The sequence below is a fragment of the Hippoglossus stenolepis genome, chromosome 11, assembly GCF_022539355.2.
Source record: "Hippoglossus stenolepis isolate QCI-W04-F060 chromosome 11, HSTE1.2, whole genome shotgun sequence".
Classification (NCBI taxonomy): domain Eukaryota; kingdom Metazoa; phylum Chordata; class Actinopteri; order Pleuronectiformes; family Pleuronectidae; genus Hippoglossus; species Hippoglossus stenolepis.
In genome coordinates, this window is record NC_061493.1 from 16,571,723 (window position 1) to 16,592,883 (window position 21,161).

A 21,161-nucleotide genomic window follows, 5' to 3' on the forward strand; every position below is an offset into this window, starting at 1 on the left:
ATCTCCTATCCCTTTATCCCGTTTAGATCCTCTAATCCCTCAGCCATTTTCCAGTCTGTCTCTTTTTCTCATTTCAAATGGCGACTGTTTGGTTGTCCGGCAGTGGAACGTTGAGAATTTGTCCTTTCGGTGAAAGGAAAGTAACTATACTGAAGAAAGGAAGAACAGCTTGACGGAGCCAAGAATGCTCCAGATCTCTTTAAGTCCCGTAATGAGATGTTTTCTCTGCTCGGCGCTTGTATTGACATGGAGACTAATGATTTCCACAAAGTAATAGATTGAGACAGTAATGCACAGGGGTGGGAAAGACAACACCAAGTGATTTAAGTCGTGGAGTAGCCAAGATGCTCAGTGGCTCTCTTTGTACGGGACGTGAAGAGCCTTGATGATATGAGCTCTCTGGAGCAAAGACACAGAGGAGCCTTATTTGTTTGCATGTATCTTCAGAACAAATAAAAAATTTAGATAAAATGCTCTTGAGATCTAATATATCATAAAAACTAAGTTATATTAGTTCAAGAAAAACGTACAGATTACTTAAAATGTTGTTGCACCAAACTTTCCTGCACTTCGAGACCTTCCAATTAGGGACTAATGCTGTCTATATTAACCCTCACCCCCCTCACACTGACTTAACTTTATTGAGCGAAGGGCGAGGGGGTTGGGGGTTGCCTCAATAAAAACAGCACTAAAAAGCAATTACAGTGCTGTGAAGAATGGGACTTGTCAGTAATTTGCTGTCTAAAACTGAGGAGATTGCAGGTCTGGGGCCGATTGGAATTCTGAACCTGCAGTGCAGTGTGGGAAAAGCAGTGGGAAGGCAAGCACCACCCTTTGTGAGGTAATTACTGGAACTACCAGAGGCCAGCGCCAGTCCCTGCTAATGATAACCCCTGTTCTCCCCTGCCAGTCACCTTGTAACTGATAAACCCAATCTCACTTATCACCGCATGTCCACTGCAATACGGATGAATTTGGGCATGCATCTTTTTTTTCCAATTTCTGGCTCCCAGACACACAAAATCGATGCTTTTCTTCAACAGCTACTAAATATTTATTTGGTTTCCATTTACTTTAACAAAAATATCAATATATTTTGGATTGAGTTGATTTTCTCAGATGTTTGATGGTTAAACTGCTTTAGGGGAAGATGCATTCAGGCCAAATAGGATGATGATAGTGACATGGAGGCTATTTAGTTTTTTTGGTTATTTTAATGTTTTCCTGCTCAACATGACAGACATGCAGTTTTCCCAGTCTTTGAGGTGCACACAACCACAACACAGAACCAAACCAATCTGTAACGCCTACATGCTGAGAGTAATTTAAAGTTACTTGATTTGATAATTGAGAGATGCCTATGGCAATCATAACAAAGAGAAAAATAACATGACTAATTGCGATAATTAGCTGTTTGATGGTTTTCCTCTTCATGGTTGGTGTAAATTGTTACATATTGTAAAAAGTAGTATAAGTACATATAATTAACTTCTGGAAGGAAAATAATAACATGAAGTAAAAAAAAAGAAAGTTATCAGATGATATCTATCATATTATTATTTTATATGTGTTCTCTCATTGTACAATTTAAAAAGATGTATGGATGACAATGCATTTTCTGTGATTGGCTATTTTGATATTGGAGAAATATGCTGGAAGAAAACTGAAGGCCTATTTTCTCCTGTTACTAAACTTAAATCCATAAATAGCTCTTTAAATAGCCTAATGTTATAAATTGTCATAAAATAAATAAAAAGTATCAAATTGTGAATCTCTTAGTGTTTATCACAATGATGAGAGGCTCTTTGAGAGTTTAGTCATGTGACTCTGCATAATAGCCTGACATTTCAATTCAATGTATTTAATGCAACAAGGATGTGATGAGCCTGAAACAACAGCACAGGGTGCGGTGGTTCTCTCTGGGCAAGGCAGTGGATGCCCTATTAAACCATGACTGGCCCCAGCTCCTGCAGCTGAATGAAAGAAGCTGCTGGTGCCAAAGCTCAAGGTCATGAACTCAATAGATTGTATAGTTGAAGGATGCCCTATTCACTTCAGACGTCCTGCCCATAGAGTTGGGAATAAAGACCGTCGACGTGTCTCCACTTCCTGCCATCGCACAAAAATAGCATTTTTATAGCATTGAATCTCTGAGTAAAACCAAACTTACTGTAAAAATGAACATTTGAACATACGTCCCATTGTGAGATGGTCTCTGGTACATCTGTGGTAATTAAGTCAAACAAATCTTTTTGGGGATAATTGGACCTGATGTGATTCTCATGCTCGTCTCTCAACCTCTTTGAGCGACAGACGTGAAAAGGTGACTAATGAGTGATCATGTCTGCCTCCTCCTCCTCCTCCTCCTCCTCCTCCTCCTCCTCCTCCTCCTTCCCTTCACAACCTCAGCGCTCATTGATCTGGATGACCTCTCTCCAACCTCCAGGCTGTGCACCCCACCACCTCCACCAGACCACATCTTACAGAGGCACATACACGAGAGTCCCCTGAGAAAAACCACGATGCACCTCTTTAAAGCATTCCTTGTGGTAATCAAGTGCACGTACAACTCCGCGGTGCATCTCTTCAGTTTGACTAATGTTCTCCTGGGGCTGCAGAGGTAGAAACATTCCTTTGTTGGCTTCAACAATACAAACAGGCACTTCAAAAGAGCACGATGCTGCTCTACAGGTGTCGCGTCTCTTCTCATGACGGCCTCCCTCCTTAGAAATCTCCCAGATAACCCATCATCCTCATTCAAGGCAGGTGACATACTTCACACGTCCCCCCCCCCTCCTCGGCTATAAAACAGAAAATATACCGCAGTGATTGCAGCAGATGTTGAGATGCCTCATTCATTCATGGAGAGGAAGGTGCATGGAATCTGATTATTCTGCTTCTCTTCTGTGTCTAAAAGCGGCTAAGAAGAGATTAGTGTTGTGTGATAAACAACACGTTGGAGAATCTTAAGTTAGAATTTAGGGGCTGAAGTGTTGGATACAAGTGTGAGAGCTGTTAAGGTCTATTCATTTACAGAAATAAAGGTGAGAAAGACCACAAATACAGCAAAAACAATAATTTTAACTCTTTTTTATTTGGAAGCTACATAAAAAAGTCAGTTTTCCACTTTATTGGATGTTTTCCATTTGAATAATTTCCATATTCATTAATCTTCCCATCTGGATGCTGTGATGTGTTTAACGTGGTAAATAGAAGTATTAAATCCAAGGGAGTGATCTGATTTCACACAGAGGGACACACAGACATCAGAAGTAGCAGCTTCAAAGTCAGTTACATCATGAAATGCCCACACACTGCTCTCCCCTCTGTAGCTCAGCTTCACCTTCACCGTGTGTGACCTGCAAACAAGAAGAGCTTTGAGAATCCGATTCTTTAAAGTCATACAGATGTGAACAGCTGTGTCCCTCTTGGAAACATTACTCCTGCAACGTTTCTCCCCTTAAACATTGAATCGATCGCCCCAGGCATCAACAACCATCCTCTCCGACATGGTTGTTAACGGTGTGAAGAGATTTTAATGTTTGAGCGGACATCAAAAGGCTTCAGTGAAACAGAAGCTCGCTGTGACCAAAGTGTGACTTCAGTGGGAGTATTTGCATCATGTCAGTGGAGTGGGGGCCTTTGCACCACTCCTCTGTCTATATGTCGCTGTGCTCTGTCCCCACAACAACGCAGCTTTATGGAAATGCATGCTGTTGTCTCCTGTGAAAGTCAGGGTGAAACTCGGCACATGAAATAAAAAGAGGACACACCGATTGCAATTAGGCCCATTGTCTCCCATTTATATGGTTATTGGGTGGTGCCACTTGTGGTCTGGTCGCGTCAAAGTTCTCACAGTCAGGACGCCATCTCTCTCACTGGGGCCGCCGCAGCCTCCTCTGGCAACTATCTGCTAACAATGTGCATCTCACTTGGGTGACAAAGCTGCTGTAGGTGGGTCTGGTGGAAGGGAAGGGCCCATTTCCTTCAGCCGAAATGGAGCGTCGCTGCAGGGCCGGAGTCTCTGCCCATCCTGTGATCTGTTTCATGTTCCGTACTTGTTTTCTCCTCATTCAGATGGTGTGAAAAGTGTCAAAGGTCGAGAATGAGCCGCTGACAGCCTCCCGGTCACTGAACCAAACCTGAGGCGTGGGCCGATTCCCAGGAGTTCATACGCAGCCGAGTTTCCCATCGCGAGGCAGGGTTTAAAAACACCACAGCATTTTTATGCATGCCTGGGAAGTACACTCAAGTAATGAGTTTCAGTCACAGGGCAAACTGTGAGAGACGGCTTAAAATATAGTTTGATGTGGGGGTGGCCAGAGTAATGAATCCACATGAATGAGAACGGAAGGCTATCACTTTTTCTGTGGTGCTTCCACTCTGGAGGGGGTGTGTATCAATCTTTCTGGGTGATAATGGGGTTAGATAGCAGTGAGACCTGGCCTCTGGTTGTGGCTTTGTTGCAGGGCTCAGAGACTATCAGGGGTCCAGGGGCTGAGCCGGAGCACTGGTGGGCTCTATTCACATCCAGCCGCTAATCTATCTTGAGATCAGGTCTTTCTCTTCAACCAGGCTCCATCTGTTTTCTCATCACTGACATTTTTCTGTTATTATTGTTTCTCCAAAAAGCACAGCCGGCCTCTGCAGCCTCTCAAAGGAATCAAATTATTAGTCCAGCTTCACCTTTTTCTCCTTTTCTTCCTCTTCCAAATCCACAGCCCATGTTTGGGCATTATGGCCGAGAATCTATGGGTGTTTGTGACTGACAGCTCGGCCATACTTTTTCATTTTGTGCTTAAACAGGAACCAGTATTTTACCTGTGGTAGGTTCCAGTACTGTGGCTTATCACCTCCACCAAGGAGGTTATGTTTTCACCCATTTCTGTTTGTGTTTATTTGTCAGCAGGTTAATGCAAAGAGCACTAAACTGATTAGCACCAAACTTCTTAGAGTGATGGGGTATGAGCCAAGAACCCATTCATTTTGGTGCAGATCCAGTTAAAGGGACTGATCAGAACTTTCTATCGTTTTTGTCAGCGTTACTAGATATTTTCATTGATGTCCTTTTTGGGACAGTGTAGATTAGTGTGACTTGTGTATTTGTTTGTATTTTATTACCTCCGCTAAGGAAGTTATGTTTGTCTGTTAGTTAACTAACAGTTACTACAAAGCTTGGTGTAAGGATGTGGCACGGGTCAGCGAAGCAATCAGTACATTTTGGTGCAGCTTCAGATCAGGAGGCTGATCCAGGATTTAGTTTTACTTTATTTAACTTTATTTTTTACATTTTCACCAATTTCCGAGAGAATAATTCATGGATCTAGATTAAAGGCATATTTAGGTGACTGATATCTATGAGTGTGTGAAATTTGGTGCAGCTTGATTGAAGAAGACTGTTGGGTCTTGGCTGAGGTGGTGTTTGTTCTTCTGTTTGTTAGTTAGCAGCATTACGCAAAGCTCCCAAACCGATTTTCATGAAATATTGTGGAAAGGTGGATCCTGACCCAAGGTACAACTCATTACGGTTTGGGCCGGATCTTGATAAACGGGCAGATGTTTTCCCCACTCTCTTTAACATGGCAAGATGGGGGCGTTAGAGGTATTTACTGTCCAAACACCCTTCAATTCAATTTACTATGGACATTTCAAGATTAGAAAATGGGCATTACTGCACTACCCACCACCACTTTTTTTTTTATTACAAAAGCATTGTTTTCCCCTTTAGACCAGATCAAGCACTCACACTAAAGTCATACTTGATAAAAATAAAGATTTTTTGTTTGTTATTTTAAAAGATTTTGACTTCCTTGTTTAAATTATGCATTATAATAATAAAAATGTTAATAACAGTATTACTACATATTTCACATTGTAAAATCAGCTTAACGTTGAACTGGTACATTCATACACACATTTCACATATATAATGGTCCTGTATCTCACATTAGCCCAGTCAGTGTCAGTGTACCATGGACACAGGCCATTGATTTGTTTTATTTTTTATTGATTACATGTAACGTCCAGTCAAAGATAATAAGAACAACAGTATATTTGTTTATGTTGTTTTATTTCAGTGTTAAAGAGTTAACTTTAGAAATCTACTACAGGCAGAAGGACAAATGATACCTGTGTGGAGTCAGTGAAAAAACAGATATGAGGTAAAAAGGCTACAGTGTTACACGTCAAAACACTGTTTAAAAAAAAGATTTTTCTGCAAATATATATTTTTACTTACTAATATGTACATAGCATGAAATAAATAATTATAAAAAAACATCCAATTTTAGGAACCCATGAAACAGAAAGAAACAACTAGTTTATACAAAACTTTGGATTTAAAAACAAAAAAAATTAGAACACACAAGCAATCAATCACATGTGAAGTGAACAGTAATTAACGCAAGATAGTAGATCTTGAACTGACAATGTTGGCTGTGTAGTTTATTAAGAATGACTTACGTGTGTTATGGCTGTTCTTTAATATTTTCAGTCATGATGGGCAGTTTTGATTAGAGCCTGAAAACTATACATGCCTGAGACATACCATTACAATGGCTAAGAACAATAATTCATCAGTGACTTGATGCACAAACGTTGTCAAGAACATTACTTTACTTGTAACAAAGTTTTTTCTGTCTCAGCTTTCTGTATTTTTTCACTTTGCGAATAAATAAATACTGCGTTGTGTTGCATTTCATCTTAGGGAAAGAAACGTGAATCATTTTTGCCCTGACGTTTGGCCCGACTACGACAACTAAAATAACATAAACTCTATTTTGGTCTATTTGGTTAAATGGAAATTACTGTATGTAAAAAAAATTAGTCAAAACTTCACATTTTTTCCAAACTATATATATATATATAATTTTTCTTTCACAGAAAGAATCAGTACATGCAAGAATATACAAATAACACACATAGACGTACTGAGGACCTACACACACACATACGCACACACACGCACACACATACTATCTTTAATTAGCAGCATTACAAGAAGGAAAGAATTGATAGTTTCAGTGATGCTGCTTGTTGATTAGTTTGGGGAACAATAAGCCACAGCTGAGAATCATCACATGCACAGGTTTTGGTCATCACTTTACTGCAACTGTAAATTATACTGCATTAAACTGAGCTCAAAAGACACAGCTCAACTTATCCATCGTTAGTGTGTTTGTTTTGTGTTTGTTCCTCGGGGAGCACGGACTTTACTTCTATTTGATCGAATATTTGAATATTATATTTGTATTGATGAAACAAAAAAGTGGAACTATCCCTTTCATAAATAACAGTCCCCCTCCCCATATCCAGTCACATGACACAATGCTAATACTGATAAAAAAACAAGGAGAACATGCTTCATATTTCTCAACAGGACACAAGTGCTGACCTTTTCGATTCGCTTACAGCTCTCTGACCACGGCAGGCGAACATTTCTTTTCTTTGGTCATTCAAAGCATTGTTGCTCTTAAGGAAAAGCTTCCAGTGTTTTCAGGTGTGTCATGAAATGCGTAGAAGGTTGCTATGTCCCAATTCAGGGGGCGGCCATCGAAGGAGGACGTGGTCTATGCAGCCCACAAGGCAGGAGGTCTTCCTGGGCCAAGTGGGTCGTGTACCAAAGCCAAAAGGAAAATGAGTCGGTCTGGCCGACAGAAGATTTCTGAACAAGAAGGTTTGAATGCTCGTTTTTTTTTACCATTTGCTGATCTGTTGAGTTGAAGATTGATACTTGCATCGGTCGTCTTGTCCCTTGCTCCGTTACCTGTTTGAAAAGTGGTGATCATAGCGCAATTAATTATGGGATAGGTTGGTCCGAGAAGGATCCACCCATTGGAGCCTTTGTTTCTCTGGGATTTAAGGATTAATTTTTCAACCATATTTGGCGGAGCCTCCGAAATGGGACAGTCACGCCGCTGTGACGTAATGGATCTTAAAACGCAGCCTCTGTAGGATGCAGCTCCTGAACTGAGACACAGCTTGTGTATATTTTTGCTTTTCCAATGTTCGGTGGTTGTGGCTCATGTCTACATCTCAGAGGAAATTAGTCATTTAAAGCAGATATTAACTCATTAGCTTTAGAGTTTGTGAACATGTAAACACGTTACAGCATAAAATCTACATTCACTCAGGTGCAAGTGCATTCTTACCCAAACATCAGTTACACACTAAGACGATGAAACAAAATACTCACTCACACAATGACAATGTTAGTGTTCAGATAAACACACATATACTAATAATGTTGAGGAGGAGAATGCATGCTGTTGAGTGGCTGTCGTCACTTTTTGTGTGGCAGAAACATATGATTATTAAACATGTGACATTTTCATCGTTTGCCCTATAGACTTGAAACATTGGCAGGGCTGTACCATTCTCAACAAACTACTTGGAACACAGAAGAAAACAAAAATCACCAATATGGTGTTCGTCAATTAGGCGACAGTTCTCCTTTTCCTACGTCAGTACATGAAAACCTTTTTCGTCATGGCTATAGATATCAACATTGTTGTCATGGTCACCACCATCACAGTTCCTATGGGTGATGCTTTGTGATCAACTGTCATCTATCAGTTGATTATGACAGAGATTGGCTCTTTCTTAGCATCGCAGCACAAAACACGAGGCCGTTATCTCTGCCGCTGGAGTCCACGCACAGGCAAGACAAGTTCACAGTCTCTCGTGTCTTGTAGCAAAGTCAGTGTAGTTTTTTTCTTCTGCCTTTAAAGTTTGGCGAGAAAATACCAGAACCTTGTCACCCCTATTTGCAGGTGTGCACGTCGTAGACTCTCACACACTCCTGACAGCTGACGTAGCAGCACCAGTGAAAAATACAGTTGCACTTCTCCTTTCGCTTCTCAGTCCGGGTGTTGTGGCCTCTCCCGCAGCACAGAAGGTCGCACCCGTCTATGCCGTGGGACGTCAGGTTGCAGATGCGATCGCGGGTGCCAAAGGAGCCGGTCTCGGGATTAGGGTCACAGAAATTGGGTGAGCTCTCATAATAAACCAGGTCACGCTCTGTGGGGGGCTTGAAGTAGTTGTACTTGGGTCTCAGGGTCTCCACCCATCCGCGGGACTCCTTGTGTTTCTCTACGACCATCTCGGATGCGCTGTCGTACTTATCCTTCATGTAGTCACCAATAACTCGGAAGTCAGGCTGAGACCACCAGCAAGTCTTGACCTCACAGCTACCCGAAAGACCATGGCACTTACATTTCAGGAACATGTTGTCATTGAGGGACTAAGGATGAAAAAAAAAGAACGTGTTAATTAAGTAGAAAAGCTGCCACAACACCTTCTGCAAAATGAGCAGTTAGAAAACGTACCATTCTTCCTGCCTCATTGTTGTGGCGGTTCATGGCTGAACGTGCATCCGGGCGATTCTCTCTCGCATCAGCAAACTCTCGGGAAACCATGCTTCCAAACTCCACATCCTCGCTGCAGCCGCCCCACTTCCATCCCTCACCGGGGGGGCCCTTGTGGCGCGTGTCACACCCGCAGATGGTGGCTGTACCATCGGCGCAGGCACGGGTCACTGCAAATGCCACTCCGGCTGAGGCGATGGCATGAACGAATGCTGACTCTCGAGTGGCTGGAAGCAGAAGTACACAAATTTGTTAGAAACTCACCATTTGGAAAACTTCTGAATGACACTAACCTGCAGAGAAACACCTCTGTAGAAGTTCAAGGTAAATGTAAGCACGTAGGTCACCACCTCTCATCTGTTTCTGTTTGGTCTTGTGTAATTGCATGACTCTCAACCCAACAACACAAACAAACTATACACACTAAAGAGTAGATCCCATTACTATGATGAGCTACATGTCTTTAGGTCATATCCACCAAGGTGTACCAGTGTGTGGGTTCAGTCAGCCCAGACATCAATCGTGCTGTCTCTGAATAAGACCCGAAAAGGCCTCTGTGTCTCTGTCTGACATAGCTAAGCGATGACTCAGAGGGATCAGGATCTTCCAGAGAGATGAGAGGAAGAGACGGGTCTGACAGGCCTATAATTAAGAGACTCAATTAAGCTTTTGAAAGGTTAGGAAACGGCCTCACACTCGGGGGACAAGTCATAGACACAACACAGAGATGGGACTGTAGTGTCCAGATATACAATCCCAAACAACAGTTACAGAAGGGAAGACATGCATGCTTCAGCATTTGTTGCTTTAACAGGACTCATTATTACAGGGAGGTTGCCTCGAATATATGCACATGTACGGTCTTGCTCAAAATAATAAGAAAGGAGACCGAGATCAAGAAAGTGGAAACACCGCGGGTAAACAATTAACAATGCGAGAGAGTCAGGAGATAAACTGATGTGGTTAAAGATCAATAATTAGGGAGTGTGAGTAATTTGTGTGTGTGGGACAGAAAGAAAAGAGGCAGTGTGTATGCAAGTGCATGTTTCTGTCCAAAAGACAAGAATGAAGAGAAACAAGGGAGGAGTATAGAGCTAAAGGGAGTAGGAGCACCTCCCTTGCAGCAGGTTCCAACCAGTTTGAGGACTAAAGGGCATTAGAAACAATGATGCAAGAGAAAAGGTCAACTGGCATCCTCCACCACCCACTTAACACTACTCACAAGTTTATTAATGTTTACACTAATGGTACATATAAACCTCTGCTCTCCTTGCACCCACCACTGATCATTTTACATAGATAGTGTATTTTCTTTGCAACCATGGTAATGGAAAGCTACAGCATGAAGTAATTGTTTAGAGTGATTAATCACATATCATCATGCATCATCTAAAACCAACCAAGTATGAGCTTCAAGTAATTAAGTTTTGAGCTGCGAATGATTTGATGTATTCGCTTGAACTATTTGCCCCAAGATTGTGGTGTGAGTTTATTTAGATTCTTCTCTGCAATACAAGATTAGATCGTGAGTATGGAAATATAATAAAATTTAGTGCATCGCAGAGTGATGATCATGATTATTAACAATAGGAACTATAGTGGACCAATAAAAGAACCTTGGGGAACGCCGCTGGAAATGTAACCTCACGGATGACTGGCAATGATGCTTCACAGTGCAAGAGGGGATTGGTGAAAACAGGAGAGGAAAAGAGGATTATCTCGGGATGCGATGGACAAAGGAAAAGGTTCGGGGCAAATTAAATATGTCCTGATTATTTAAGTAGGTTTCTTAGGAGGTTGTGGTTTTCTTGTGATTATCCCACACTTACAATTGTGCACTGATTTCCATTCTAGTGAATAATAACAGTTATGACAGTGCAGAAGTTTTGAGTTGATGATAACAAATGCTTTTTTTTTCAAATGCTAAATGCTTCCAAAAATATTTTGCACAATGCAGACCATTAGTTTTCTCTGCATTTACCTTGGTAGCTTAATGGTGCCAAGTTCTATTTTCAACCAAGCTTGATGTACATAGACATACTGTACTTCATTAAACAACTAGTGACATTATACTCTTGGTTTTTCATATAACATGCTGTCACCATTTGGAGTTAAATACACCTATGGCATACTTCACCTGGAAACACCAGCTTTTACATCAGTGTCATGGCTTTGCTTAGTTTTATGACCAATTTAAGGTATTTAGGGACACTTGTCCTCCAACAATACTCCTCCGCCAAACTTAGCCAGATCCGGGCAGGCCAAGTGGTCCCTACAACCTGCTGGGGGGTTGAATCCCCTATTGTGCGGCCACTGTCACGCTGTGTTAGTCCCACAATGGCCCCAGATATTTTATATGAAATTTGCCCTGGCCAGTGATTAGTGGAGACCAAGTTAAGTCATAGCAACAGAGAACTATGCATTGGCTGGACCCCGCTTGTCGGCAGACGGGGAAATCCCTATTCAAATGGTTTAATAAAACAATCTAAAGGGCGTGTGAATGGGGAAAAGCACTTTTTCTCCTGCTTAATCTCATGGTTGCGAAGATATTGTGCTCTGAGCAGTGCCCAGCAGGGAGCGGAGCTAAGGTCCCCCCATCAACTCCATTTACCACACCCCTTCTTTCTTTCTTGCCCAGAGTTAATGATAAACAGGAGTGCTAGTTTCCCTCCCCCAGCATGGTGAGACATACGTCTCATGAAAAGCAGAGACCTCTTAGCTCATCCTAAATAGTTACACTTTCTCATCCTCAGGTCGTAGGTCGTAACCCACACCCCCTGACCTTTTTTTTTTAGTTTAGATGGGACTTAATGATTTAGGTTGATGTTTAGGTTTCCCTAAAGGAAATGAAAGTTAGATAAGTCAGGGTGACCACGGTTTCAAACCTTTGCAGTTCCCCTTACATGCTTTACATATTACGTAATAGCAGTTTTCTTTGACCTTCATTTTAATTTAATGGTTTCAGGTAGAGCAGTGACGGTGCATGTCTGTGCCTGTTTGGGTGGCAACACCTGTGAAGCTGTGACCGTCCACTTTTTATAGCAATGTTGACCTTAATAATTCCATCATATGACTCATAAACTGGAGACTGATTACACCCATATAGTAGGTAGTTGTTCAGCAAATACCAAGAATGCCGAAACAGCGCTGGGATCGGCTCTTCGGACCGAGAACACCTGTGCAGATTTTTACTTTTCATCACGGGCAGATTCCAGCAGAGCATGTTTTGACACTTTACTTAATGTAAATTAATGAGTGCTGACGCAGACATAGCCTGGAGGTAGGGCTCGTGATTTGGGGTGTGGAGTGAGAGAGAAACACAGGGAGAGGATTGCACCATGTGGAAGGGAGCGAGAACATGCTGAAGAGAAAGAAGAAGTCTGCTTTACAGGGAGGAGTAAGCATTTCCACAAGCAGTAACTGGAAAAGGTTTTTAAGTTCTCAGTTCAGGATTGCCTTAAACGTTTTTTTATTCTTCGACTATGACCACCTTTTTTTAATTCTCCCAGTGCATAATCCACGTCTGTAAAACCAACTAATGCCCCCGGTGAAGGTGAGGAGGACAGTGATGGGCTAAATGATAGGAACTAAGCTGCCGAAGCCAATAAAGGCACCTACTTTTCCTTTCAGCTTCGCCCCCCCTCCCAAAAAAAGGCAGGAGGAAACTGACACACACCGGTCTGAATCGCAGACAAACAGACACCAGTGAGGACAATGGCCCCGTAGCACAGACAAACACCAGCATCAATCAAATCCAATGAAATGGAAGCCCTCTCCTACTAAGCCCTATCAAAGGCCTGTGAGCCCCTGAGTCACTCTCCTCGGCCCCTGACAAAGGCACTTAATCCAGCCACTTTGACCTCTCACATTATTAAGGGCCTCAGTGACCTTAATCCAATCAAAATGATTTACTAAAGCCCAGTAGCTGCCTCCTCTTTCCTCTCAGTACCCCTGCAATTTAGGCCTGGGAGGGGAGGCAATGGGAGAGATGCGGTGGCATTTTGCACCACAAAAGGGGCTCGGATTGAGAACCCCCATCGTTAGCCACCTAGCCTTTTCTATCAACTGGCTCAGGGAGTTTATTAAAAGCAATTGCCCCAGCTAACCTCCAACACCCCGCGTTAATAGCAGTCGTCTGCAAAGTGGGTGACAGGCTTGGATTCCTCCCCACACAGCTCAAATTCTGCACTCATTTTCAAACAGGAAGTGTTTTACGTTTTTTGCTGAAGGCATAAAAAGCCTTATGCTTATGTAGAAAGGTCACTTTGGAGCAGGGCGATCCGACTGCAGGGAATCTTCTGATCCAACTCTGTGGAGGAATTTCTCAAAATGTCAATTTTTTTCTTAAAAATTTATGACATTGAAATTCTCCGATTGTTTCCACCTCTAAAAAACCTCCCAACTCCTGAATACAGTTAAATGTCTCCAATTCTTTTGCTTAGTTTTATGTGTCTGTGTCTGTGCATGTGTGTTTTTTTTCTCTCCAGAATTTTGTATCGCACGGTGGGGATTTCTACAGTCTGATCCCACGATTAGACAATGAATTGATGTACATCATGGAATATGTCTACACTCGTAATCAGAAAATCTAGTGGGGAACATGTATTTGGGAAAAGTGTGTAACTCAGTTTAAAATCTTTTATAAGAGTTTGCTTTTTTGCTGCTTCAGGGGAAAGTACAGAGGAACAATCAAAGGGGATTTCCTTTGAAAGAAAATGGCAACAAGACAGAACTCACTCGTCTTAACTGTGTACATTATTTCATGTGTACAGCTCATTTCAGCCCAAAGTCTGTTTAAAAAAGGATTTGATTGAGTGTAACGGAGGATACGCACATAATGCAGCTTTTCTATTGGAAATGTACGACAATAAGAATATTGGATTTTAAATAGAAGAGTTAACCTGCATTAAGATGTGATAAGTCACTTATATATTCTTCTTTACAGAAAGGAAATAAGGAAATAAGGAAAATTCGGAGGCGGTATAACATCCAGACACATTGAGCCAGAGACATTGGGAGCAGCGGGTTCAGACATCATCAAGTTACTACTGAAGTCACCGAAAGCATGATACTTTTCCTCTCAGAGATAATTCATGAACAGGATTCCGTCGAATTCTGACAAGTTATTTACATGATAGAAAAAAGTAGGAAATACAGGTTTATATGTGTCAGAACTTGCAGGAAAAACAACTTTACCTTTATCTAACACTGGCCCAAAGATGGCCAGATTGTCAGTGACTGTGGTGCAGTTCCAGCGTCGGCCTCGGAACTGGTGCTGGCACTCCTGGATGCCAATCTTCACCCCCTCGGCCACACTGGGCATTATCTCCACATAGTTCCGGCAGAACCGCAGCTGTTTGGGCACCAGACCAGGGATGCTGCCACACAGAATTGGTTGGGTGCCCAGCGATGAGTACTGGTGGCCCACTGCTAGTGACCTAAAGGAGAAGCAGAAGTCACAACATCAGTGCTTTTCCATAGCGGGAGCTTATTTTACCACACGTCTGTGTCTGCGTCTATTGATTTACCTCCAACTAAGTCAAAGTCTCCTGAGGCGCGTGGTAATTTTATGTCTGTTTGATTGTGTTTGTTTATTTGCTGTATCTTGATACTGCCATTAGGGTCCAGCCTTTATCCCTTCAACTACCCTCTCTGCAGACACCTGGCCTTTGTGTGCATTGAAATTGCAGCCCTGCCACCGCTGAGGCAGCCAGTGTTTCTGTCTAAGATGAAAGTCCACAATGCATCTCGAGGTCTTCATAGACCTTAAGCTGACAACTCTGAAAACTACACCTTGTTATTAACTGTCCGCACACTTAACAGGCCTTCAGCTTAGGGTAATAAGAGTGCAAACCCTACACTGAAACTTCAGAGAGTGTATTAAGTGTTACACTGAGTCCCCCCACACCCTGCCCCTTTCCTTTGAGGAAGGTATTCTGGGATACAACAAGTGCAAACTTGGTTCACTGATTACATCTCTCTGTCTCACTGCTTTTATTGCTTTCTCTCTGTCTTTGTCTTTATTTTCTCTGTTCTCTCAATTAGGACTTTTAGTAACCAGTAATCATAGAAATTGAGATATAGGTCTATCCATTGTATCACTGGATCGCATGTACTTGGTGGATCCTCAGACTTTTCTTTTCACTTTCTTTAACATTGCAACATTGTAACCTTGATTTCTCACAGAACAATTCATGGATCTTGATGATAAGAGGGACTCTATCTATCTATCTATCTATCTATCTATCTATCTATCTATCTATCTATCTATCTATCTATCTATCTATCTATCTATCTATCTATCTATCTACACATAATACTTTTACTATAAATACGTGACCTGTTGACCTGAGATGTTCAGTTTTTATTGAAATGTATTTTGACGACTTGATTATTTAATAGCACAGTTCCTATTATCTTTGGCAGTGTCCTGCCGAGTGGTTACAAAGTAGCTTGTTGGCAATGCAGACAGGTCCTCACTTCACATCAACTGTCAATTAAATAACAAACACTGTGAGCGGTCGTCTGATGCTCCTTCCCTCAGTAGTACGTGCTCGACAGCAGCTACTGTAGCTGTTGCACAAAGTCGGAGCCAGAGCAGGTGTGCAGCCTTTTTAGCTCACTATCTGTTGACCTGTTCACCGTCGTTCAAAGACTAATCGCTGATCACAACAAGATTAACTAAACCCCCTGACACTGGCCTCGGGCTGCTTTCTCTAAAACATCACAGCCCAAGAAATGAGCTCCTCAGCAACATGACCCTTGTCAGATGGTTTCTGATGCCTTCCAACATGCTGACCCCGAATACCTCAATTATGTTCCGAAATTGAAAGGCTGATTTCCGTCCATTTTTAAGCTTACACTTTAATTATTCTCTGTCAGGTGTCAAAGTGAGTGCAAGCCACCATCTGACCTTGTAAGTGACCTGGTCACACTGGTTTTAACGGAACTTCTCGCCTAATTTCCACAGACTAGACGACACTAGTTAATCATAAATGAGACATCCTGTATGCAAGTAAAGGCAGGTTGAAAATGCCTCCAGAGGAAATCACATTTGTCTGTAGTTTGTCCACAACATCCATGAGTAAACAAGGGCACCGCTGTTACAAATTGACCTCTCTGTGGCCCTTGTCAGTCCGTACTCTCTGAAGCACATCACTACCAGAGGAAAACACAACCCAGACTGGTGAAGACTTTTGTTTCGAGCCAAATACACTCAACAGACACAATGTACAACAACTTTTTACGGATTATCATTCGCCGTTTTCAGACTAAAAGAAGACCCGATTTCTGAATATTTTCCAGTCTTTCACATATTAACAACGCGGCAGGTGAATTTCTGGGTCAGACACATTCACAACAGCAAGGAAATGACTGGAACATTTAGGGGTGGCACATGGGTAGAGCAACCAGGAGGCAGCACATGACGTAAACGCTGCTGTAGAAATCTCTTTTTTGTTTACAGCACATCAAGGTCGGCGTCAGCCCTTGGGTCTTGACATTTTCCAGACATTTTACCAGAGGGCTGGCAGGAAAACTTCCGTAAAACCCCGTAAAATGTCCAGAGCATGTCACACATTTGCGTTCTCACAAACAACCATTTTGGAAAATTTCAGGGAAATATCCAGAGTTCGGTGAATGTCTGAAAATAGCTCTAGTGAGAGGTTTATTGAGCCTGATGGGAAGTGAAAACACTTGCTGGAGGCCTGCAGATTTTAAGTACTAGTGCCTTGTCAGTCTAGTCTTGAAAACTCCTCCGCTTCCTTTTTGCTCCACAGAAGAATGTGGCGCCTCTGAGTTTTCATCGCACACTCATCAACTTCATTTTTTGGCATCTCAACAGTTGAAATCAGCTCCGATCGAGGCAGCTGAAGAACTCTTGATCTGTCGTGTGATTTGCTCGATTGGAAACGCAGGAGTTCACTCTTGGCCGTGGGTCTAATGCGGTCCTACAGCAGGACTACACTTGTGAGGATCTTTTTTGCGTGCTTCACTACCTGGTCATCCTTTTGGATTTTGTGACACAAACCCATCATGAGTCAAGGAGCTTCGGTTGCTTCACACATGCGTGTCTCTGTCTCTGTCTCAGTGGGGCTGAGTAATCCATGCCACGTCTTCCTGTGTTAGGAAATGTCCTACGAGAGGAGGCCGGGCATGTTCCAGGGATGATTTATGATTTTTTAAGGAGCTATTGCAGTCAGAACAGTGTTGTTAGATACCTGCTCCAACAAATATTTAAACATAGCTGCAAGTATTTTGTGTGTTGTCTGGATTTCAGGCATCCAGTGAGCTCTCTTCCCCTCAATCTCTCTAATTCCTTCTGAAAAACCCATTTATCTCCTCAGCTGCCCTCCAGAGAAACTGATGTTCAGTGTAATTGGTGAACAAACAGGATTATCTAATGTTGCTTAAGACTTATTTCTGCACTTTGGTGAAACTGTGACAAATAAATACTTAAGCAAAACATACATCACATAAATTTTTTGTCTCAGTACAGACTTTCCCCCTCTCATCTAAGTGTATCTAGTGCAGGTTTAATGCATATTTCAGCAAGCCCAAGCAGGGTACCTTAGAATTACCACTTTACTTGTGGGCCCTGGGGCCTTGGAGCCGACTTTGACATCAAGAGAATATGTTTGGGAGAAGGAATGTGCGGCAAGCTTTCACCTCCAGGTATTTATCTTCTAAGGTGGGGTGGACTGGGGAAGGGGGTGGCGGGGTGGCGTCTGCAGCCCGGCTATGTCATGGCAGGTCGAAAAAGAGACAGACATGAACCTGTCTTGGTGCAGAGCTGTGCCCCCTCAGACTGCCGTGGCGCAGGGGTTGTGTGTGATGCAGCTCCAATGGCCACTCGAAGCCAAGTTCAGCAGCTTCTGTCAGCAAAGCCTCCCCCCCGGTAGCTTTTCACATGAAGCGATAGCTCTCAGATAACTGACATGCTGTTTGCAAACGGAGCGACAATGCAGGCTCATTGAGTGCAATCCAGAGGGAACCACGTTGTTTGACTTGGGATGAGTTGCCATGAAACACAAAATACATCAGCAGTCTTGCATGAAGCAAAAAGAAAAAAAAACTGCAGTAGCCTATTACCTCAAAACGTCAGAACTCAAAGGTGACTTCATGTGCTACTTTCTCGACGAAGGTGGACACAGCCGACTTACTCCTGTCATGTTTACTCGCCTCTTTAACTTTTGTCCTCAACATTGTTCAATCACTGACCTGACCCACCCTCCAAAATCTAACCATCAACACACAGGTTCATTCTGGACTTGCTGCAGGGTTTTGGTTATGACAGAATGGAAACCTGCCTTCCATTGTGTCATTCATAACTCGCTGCACAAAAGAGAAAATAAGAAAAGTTCCTATGGAGACTGAAATTCAACATGGACGTCTACGGACATCCAACAAAAAGGCGTATAACCAGCTTGAATCAGATGAAAGCAAACACTTTCAACACATGTACTGAAGTTTAAATCAGTTGGAGAGTTCACTTTGTGCGTGAACCGACATCTAGAACCAGAGGACGACTGATTTGGGTCATTTTTTTTCTTCCATCTCTTGGACCAGAGGACCTGCTGTTACATCAGGATTTCCTTCCAGCTGAGCATGTAATTAGTTTCAAATCAGTAATACCACCAGGGGACCCATTAAGGGAAGCACATTAGGGTACACACAAAAATCGGAGCCAAATAGTGAATGGTTCATTGAAAAAAAAGAGGACATCACGTGTTTGTTTAGGGCAAAAAGAATAAATAAACGACAGTCATGTTCGCTGATGAAGCATGAAGAGTGTAGAACCAAACAAAAGCTCCTCCAGAGGATGTGATGAAATATTTATTGCAAAAAGAAAATTGTGCAAACCAGTGACAATATTTTGAAGTTATGTTTAAACATGAGTGATGATTAGGCTGCATGCTCTGTATGGACTTGTTGCTTCCAGAGAGAAAGGAAAATGCAACAAAAACACAACTCAGTGTCATGAAGGTTAAATTCTTCAATAATGGGCGAGCGTGAATGATCAATAGTTCTTTAATTCTGAGGAGTTTTGGTCAGAAAACTGATGGGGGGAAAAAATCAATGGTGGACTGAGACGTCCATGTGCAAATGCTGCTGCTTGTTCTCCAGCTGTGTCTGGTTTAAGTGAAAGAAGTGTTTAAAGAAAAATGTAAGTAATAATGTAATAATTCCATGTCACATGTTATATGTACGGTGTTGCTGTGCATGTATGTGCACGTACAGCATCTAACCATTAAGGATAAAGTGAGGTGCAAATTTCCCATTTCATCCCTGTTCTGCCCCCTTGAACCCCACATCCCACCATAGACACCTACATGTATGTGCACACACATACACACAAAAACTTTGCACCTGCTGCAACTCTGAATAAGAACATTTCTCCAATTAAAACTTCATTGTTCATGCTGCAAATGTCTTTGTCCTCTGTGAGCTTTAGGGATAATCACTCTAGTAAAATTTTTACGAGAGCTCGATTCTCTACCAGAGTTTTAGAATTAATCACATATATTTTTACAGTCAGGAAGTTAATACACATATTTAAGGTTTTGAAAATCCACTTCAGCATCAGTGCACCTCAACGTTCCGCTGCTGTCACAGACCAAATTAAAAAACCTCTACACAGCAGCGGATCCTCGTGGTTCCTTCCCAACATTTCAAAATAACAACAATAATGGCAACGTGTCGCTGTTCGTCCGGGGGACATGAAGTAAAAAACAAAGTACTTACCACCAGATGGGATAACTTGCCATGACATGCGAGAGCCCACAGAGCAACAGGAAACATCCCGGGTATATCATCCTTAAAGTTTCGCAAAAACCTCTCCAGCAGAATGCCTTCATGCGCGCTCATAGAGGCGCGCACGGTGGGGTTTGAAGTGAGGAGCGAGCAAAACGAAAAAGAAGAACAAGAACAAACAGAAACAAAAAGAAAATTTAAAAAAAGCCTGGATCTGAACTGATGCTTTTTCTTCTTCTTTTTTTTATTCCTGTCTAACAGTCGCGACTACTCGTGGCAGGACGCGGGAGGCAAATATTAAAAGTTAAAGGCTGCTTGCTGCGTTAGGACCCAATCAGCAGGTATTGCCACAGGGGGAATTCTGATGATATGTTCCCTCTGTAGTCGAGTCGGGCGGCTTCAACTCAACACTCAATTTAAAGATGTGTTTTAGGGCTCATTGGGAATCGCTCGCATTAGCATGCAGTGTGTGTGATATATAATGTTGTTTAAAGGGGAGAGAGGGAGGGTCCGCGAGGTTTTAAATAGACATCGGGACCCCTGTGGATCGCGTAGCTATAACAACCTGTCCGGATTTCACTCCCTGGCTTGAAGCTTCTAAAATGCAAGAAATAAATATGTGTGAAGTGCTCGAGACCATTATGGAGGTCTGCGGTGCTTTATTTGTGCCATGGACGTAAAACCTCGGGCTTTTCTCTGCAGAATAGAAGGAAATAAGATCAAATAAAGAAAGACAATGATTTGGCAGCTCAGTGCGTTTATTTGTTCTTTAATATATGGAATAAAAAAAAAAACTAAATCAGTAGCTTTGCTTCAAAATGTGTTATTTTACTTTTTGTAATGCTAAAAGTTATTAATGTTCTTCTTATATAATAAATAAAAGTATCCCAAGGCCATATTTTGAGCATTAATTAAAGTATGTATCTATCTATCTATCTATCTATCTATCTATCTATCTATCTATCTATCTATCTATCTATCTATCTATCTATCATTCATCTATCTATCTATCTATCTATCTATCTATCTATCTATCTATCTATC

The 21,161-nt window shown here is 42.1% G+C and overlaps 1 protein-coding gene across 1 annotated transcript; it reads right to left on the bottom strand.

Annotated features, from left to right (window-relative positions):
• Window positions 1-7,308: 7,308 nt before the first annotated feature.
• On the bottom strand, window positions 7,309-20,231 carry wnt3a (wingless-type MMTV integration site family, member 3A). The gene is given in 5 exon segments (XM_035170563.2): window positions 7,309-9,241; window positions 9,327-9,592; window positions 14,562-14,803; window positions 20,109-20,197; window positions 20,199-20,231. Coding segments are annotated over 5 exon segments (1,110 nt in total). The 3' UTR covers window positions 7,309-8,761.
• Between the last annotated feature and the right edge of the window lie 930 nt (window positions 20,232-21,161).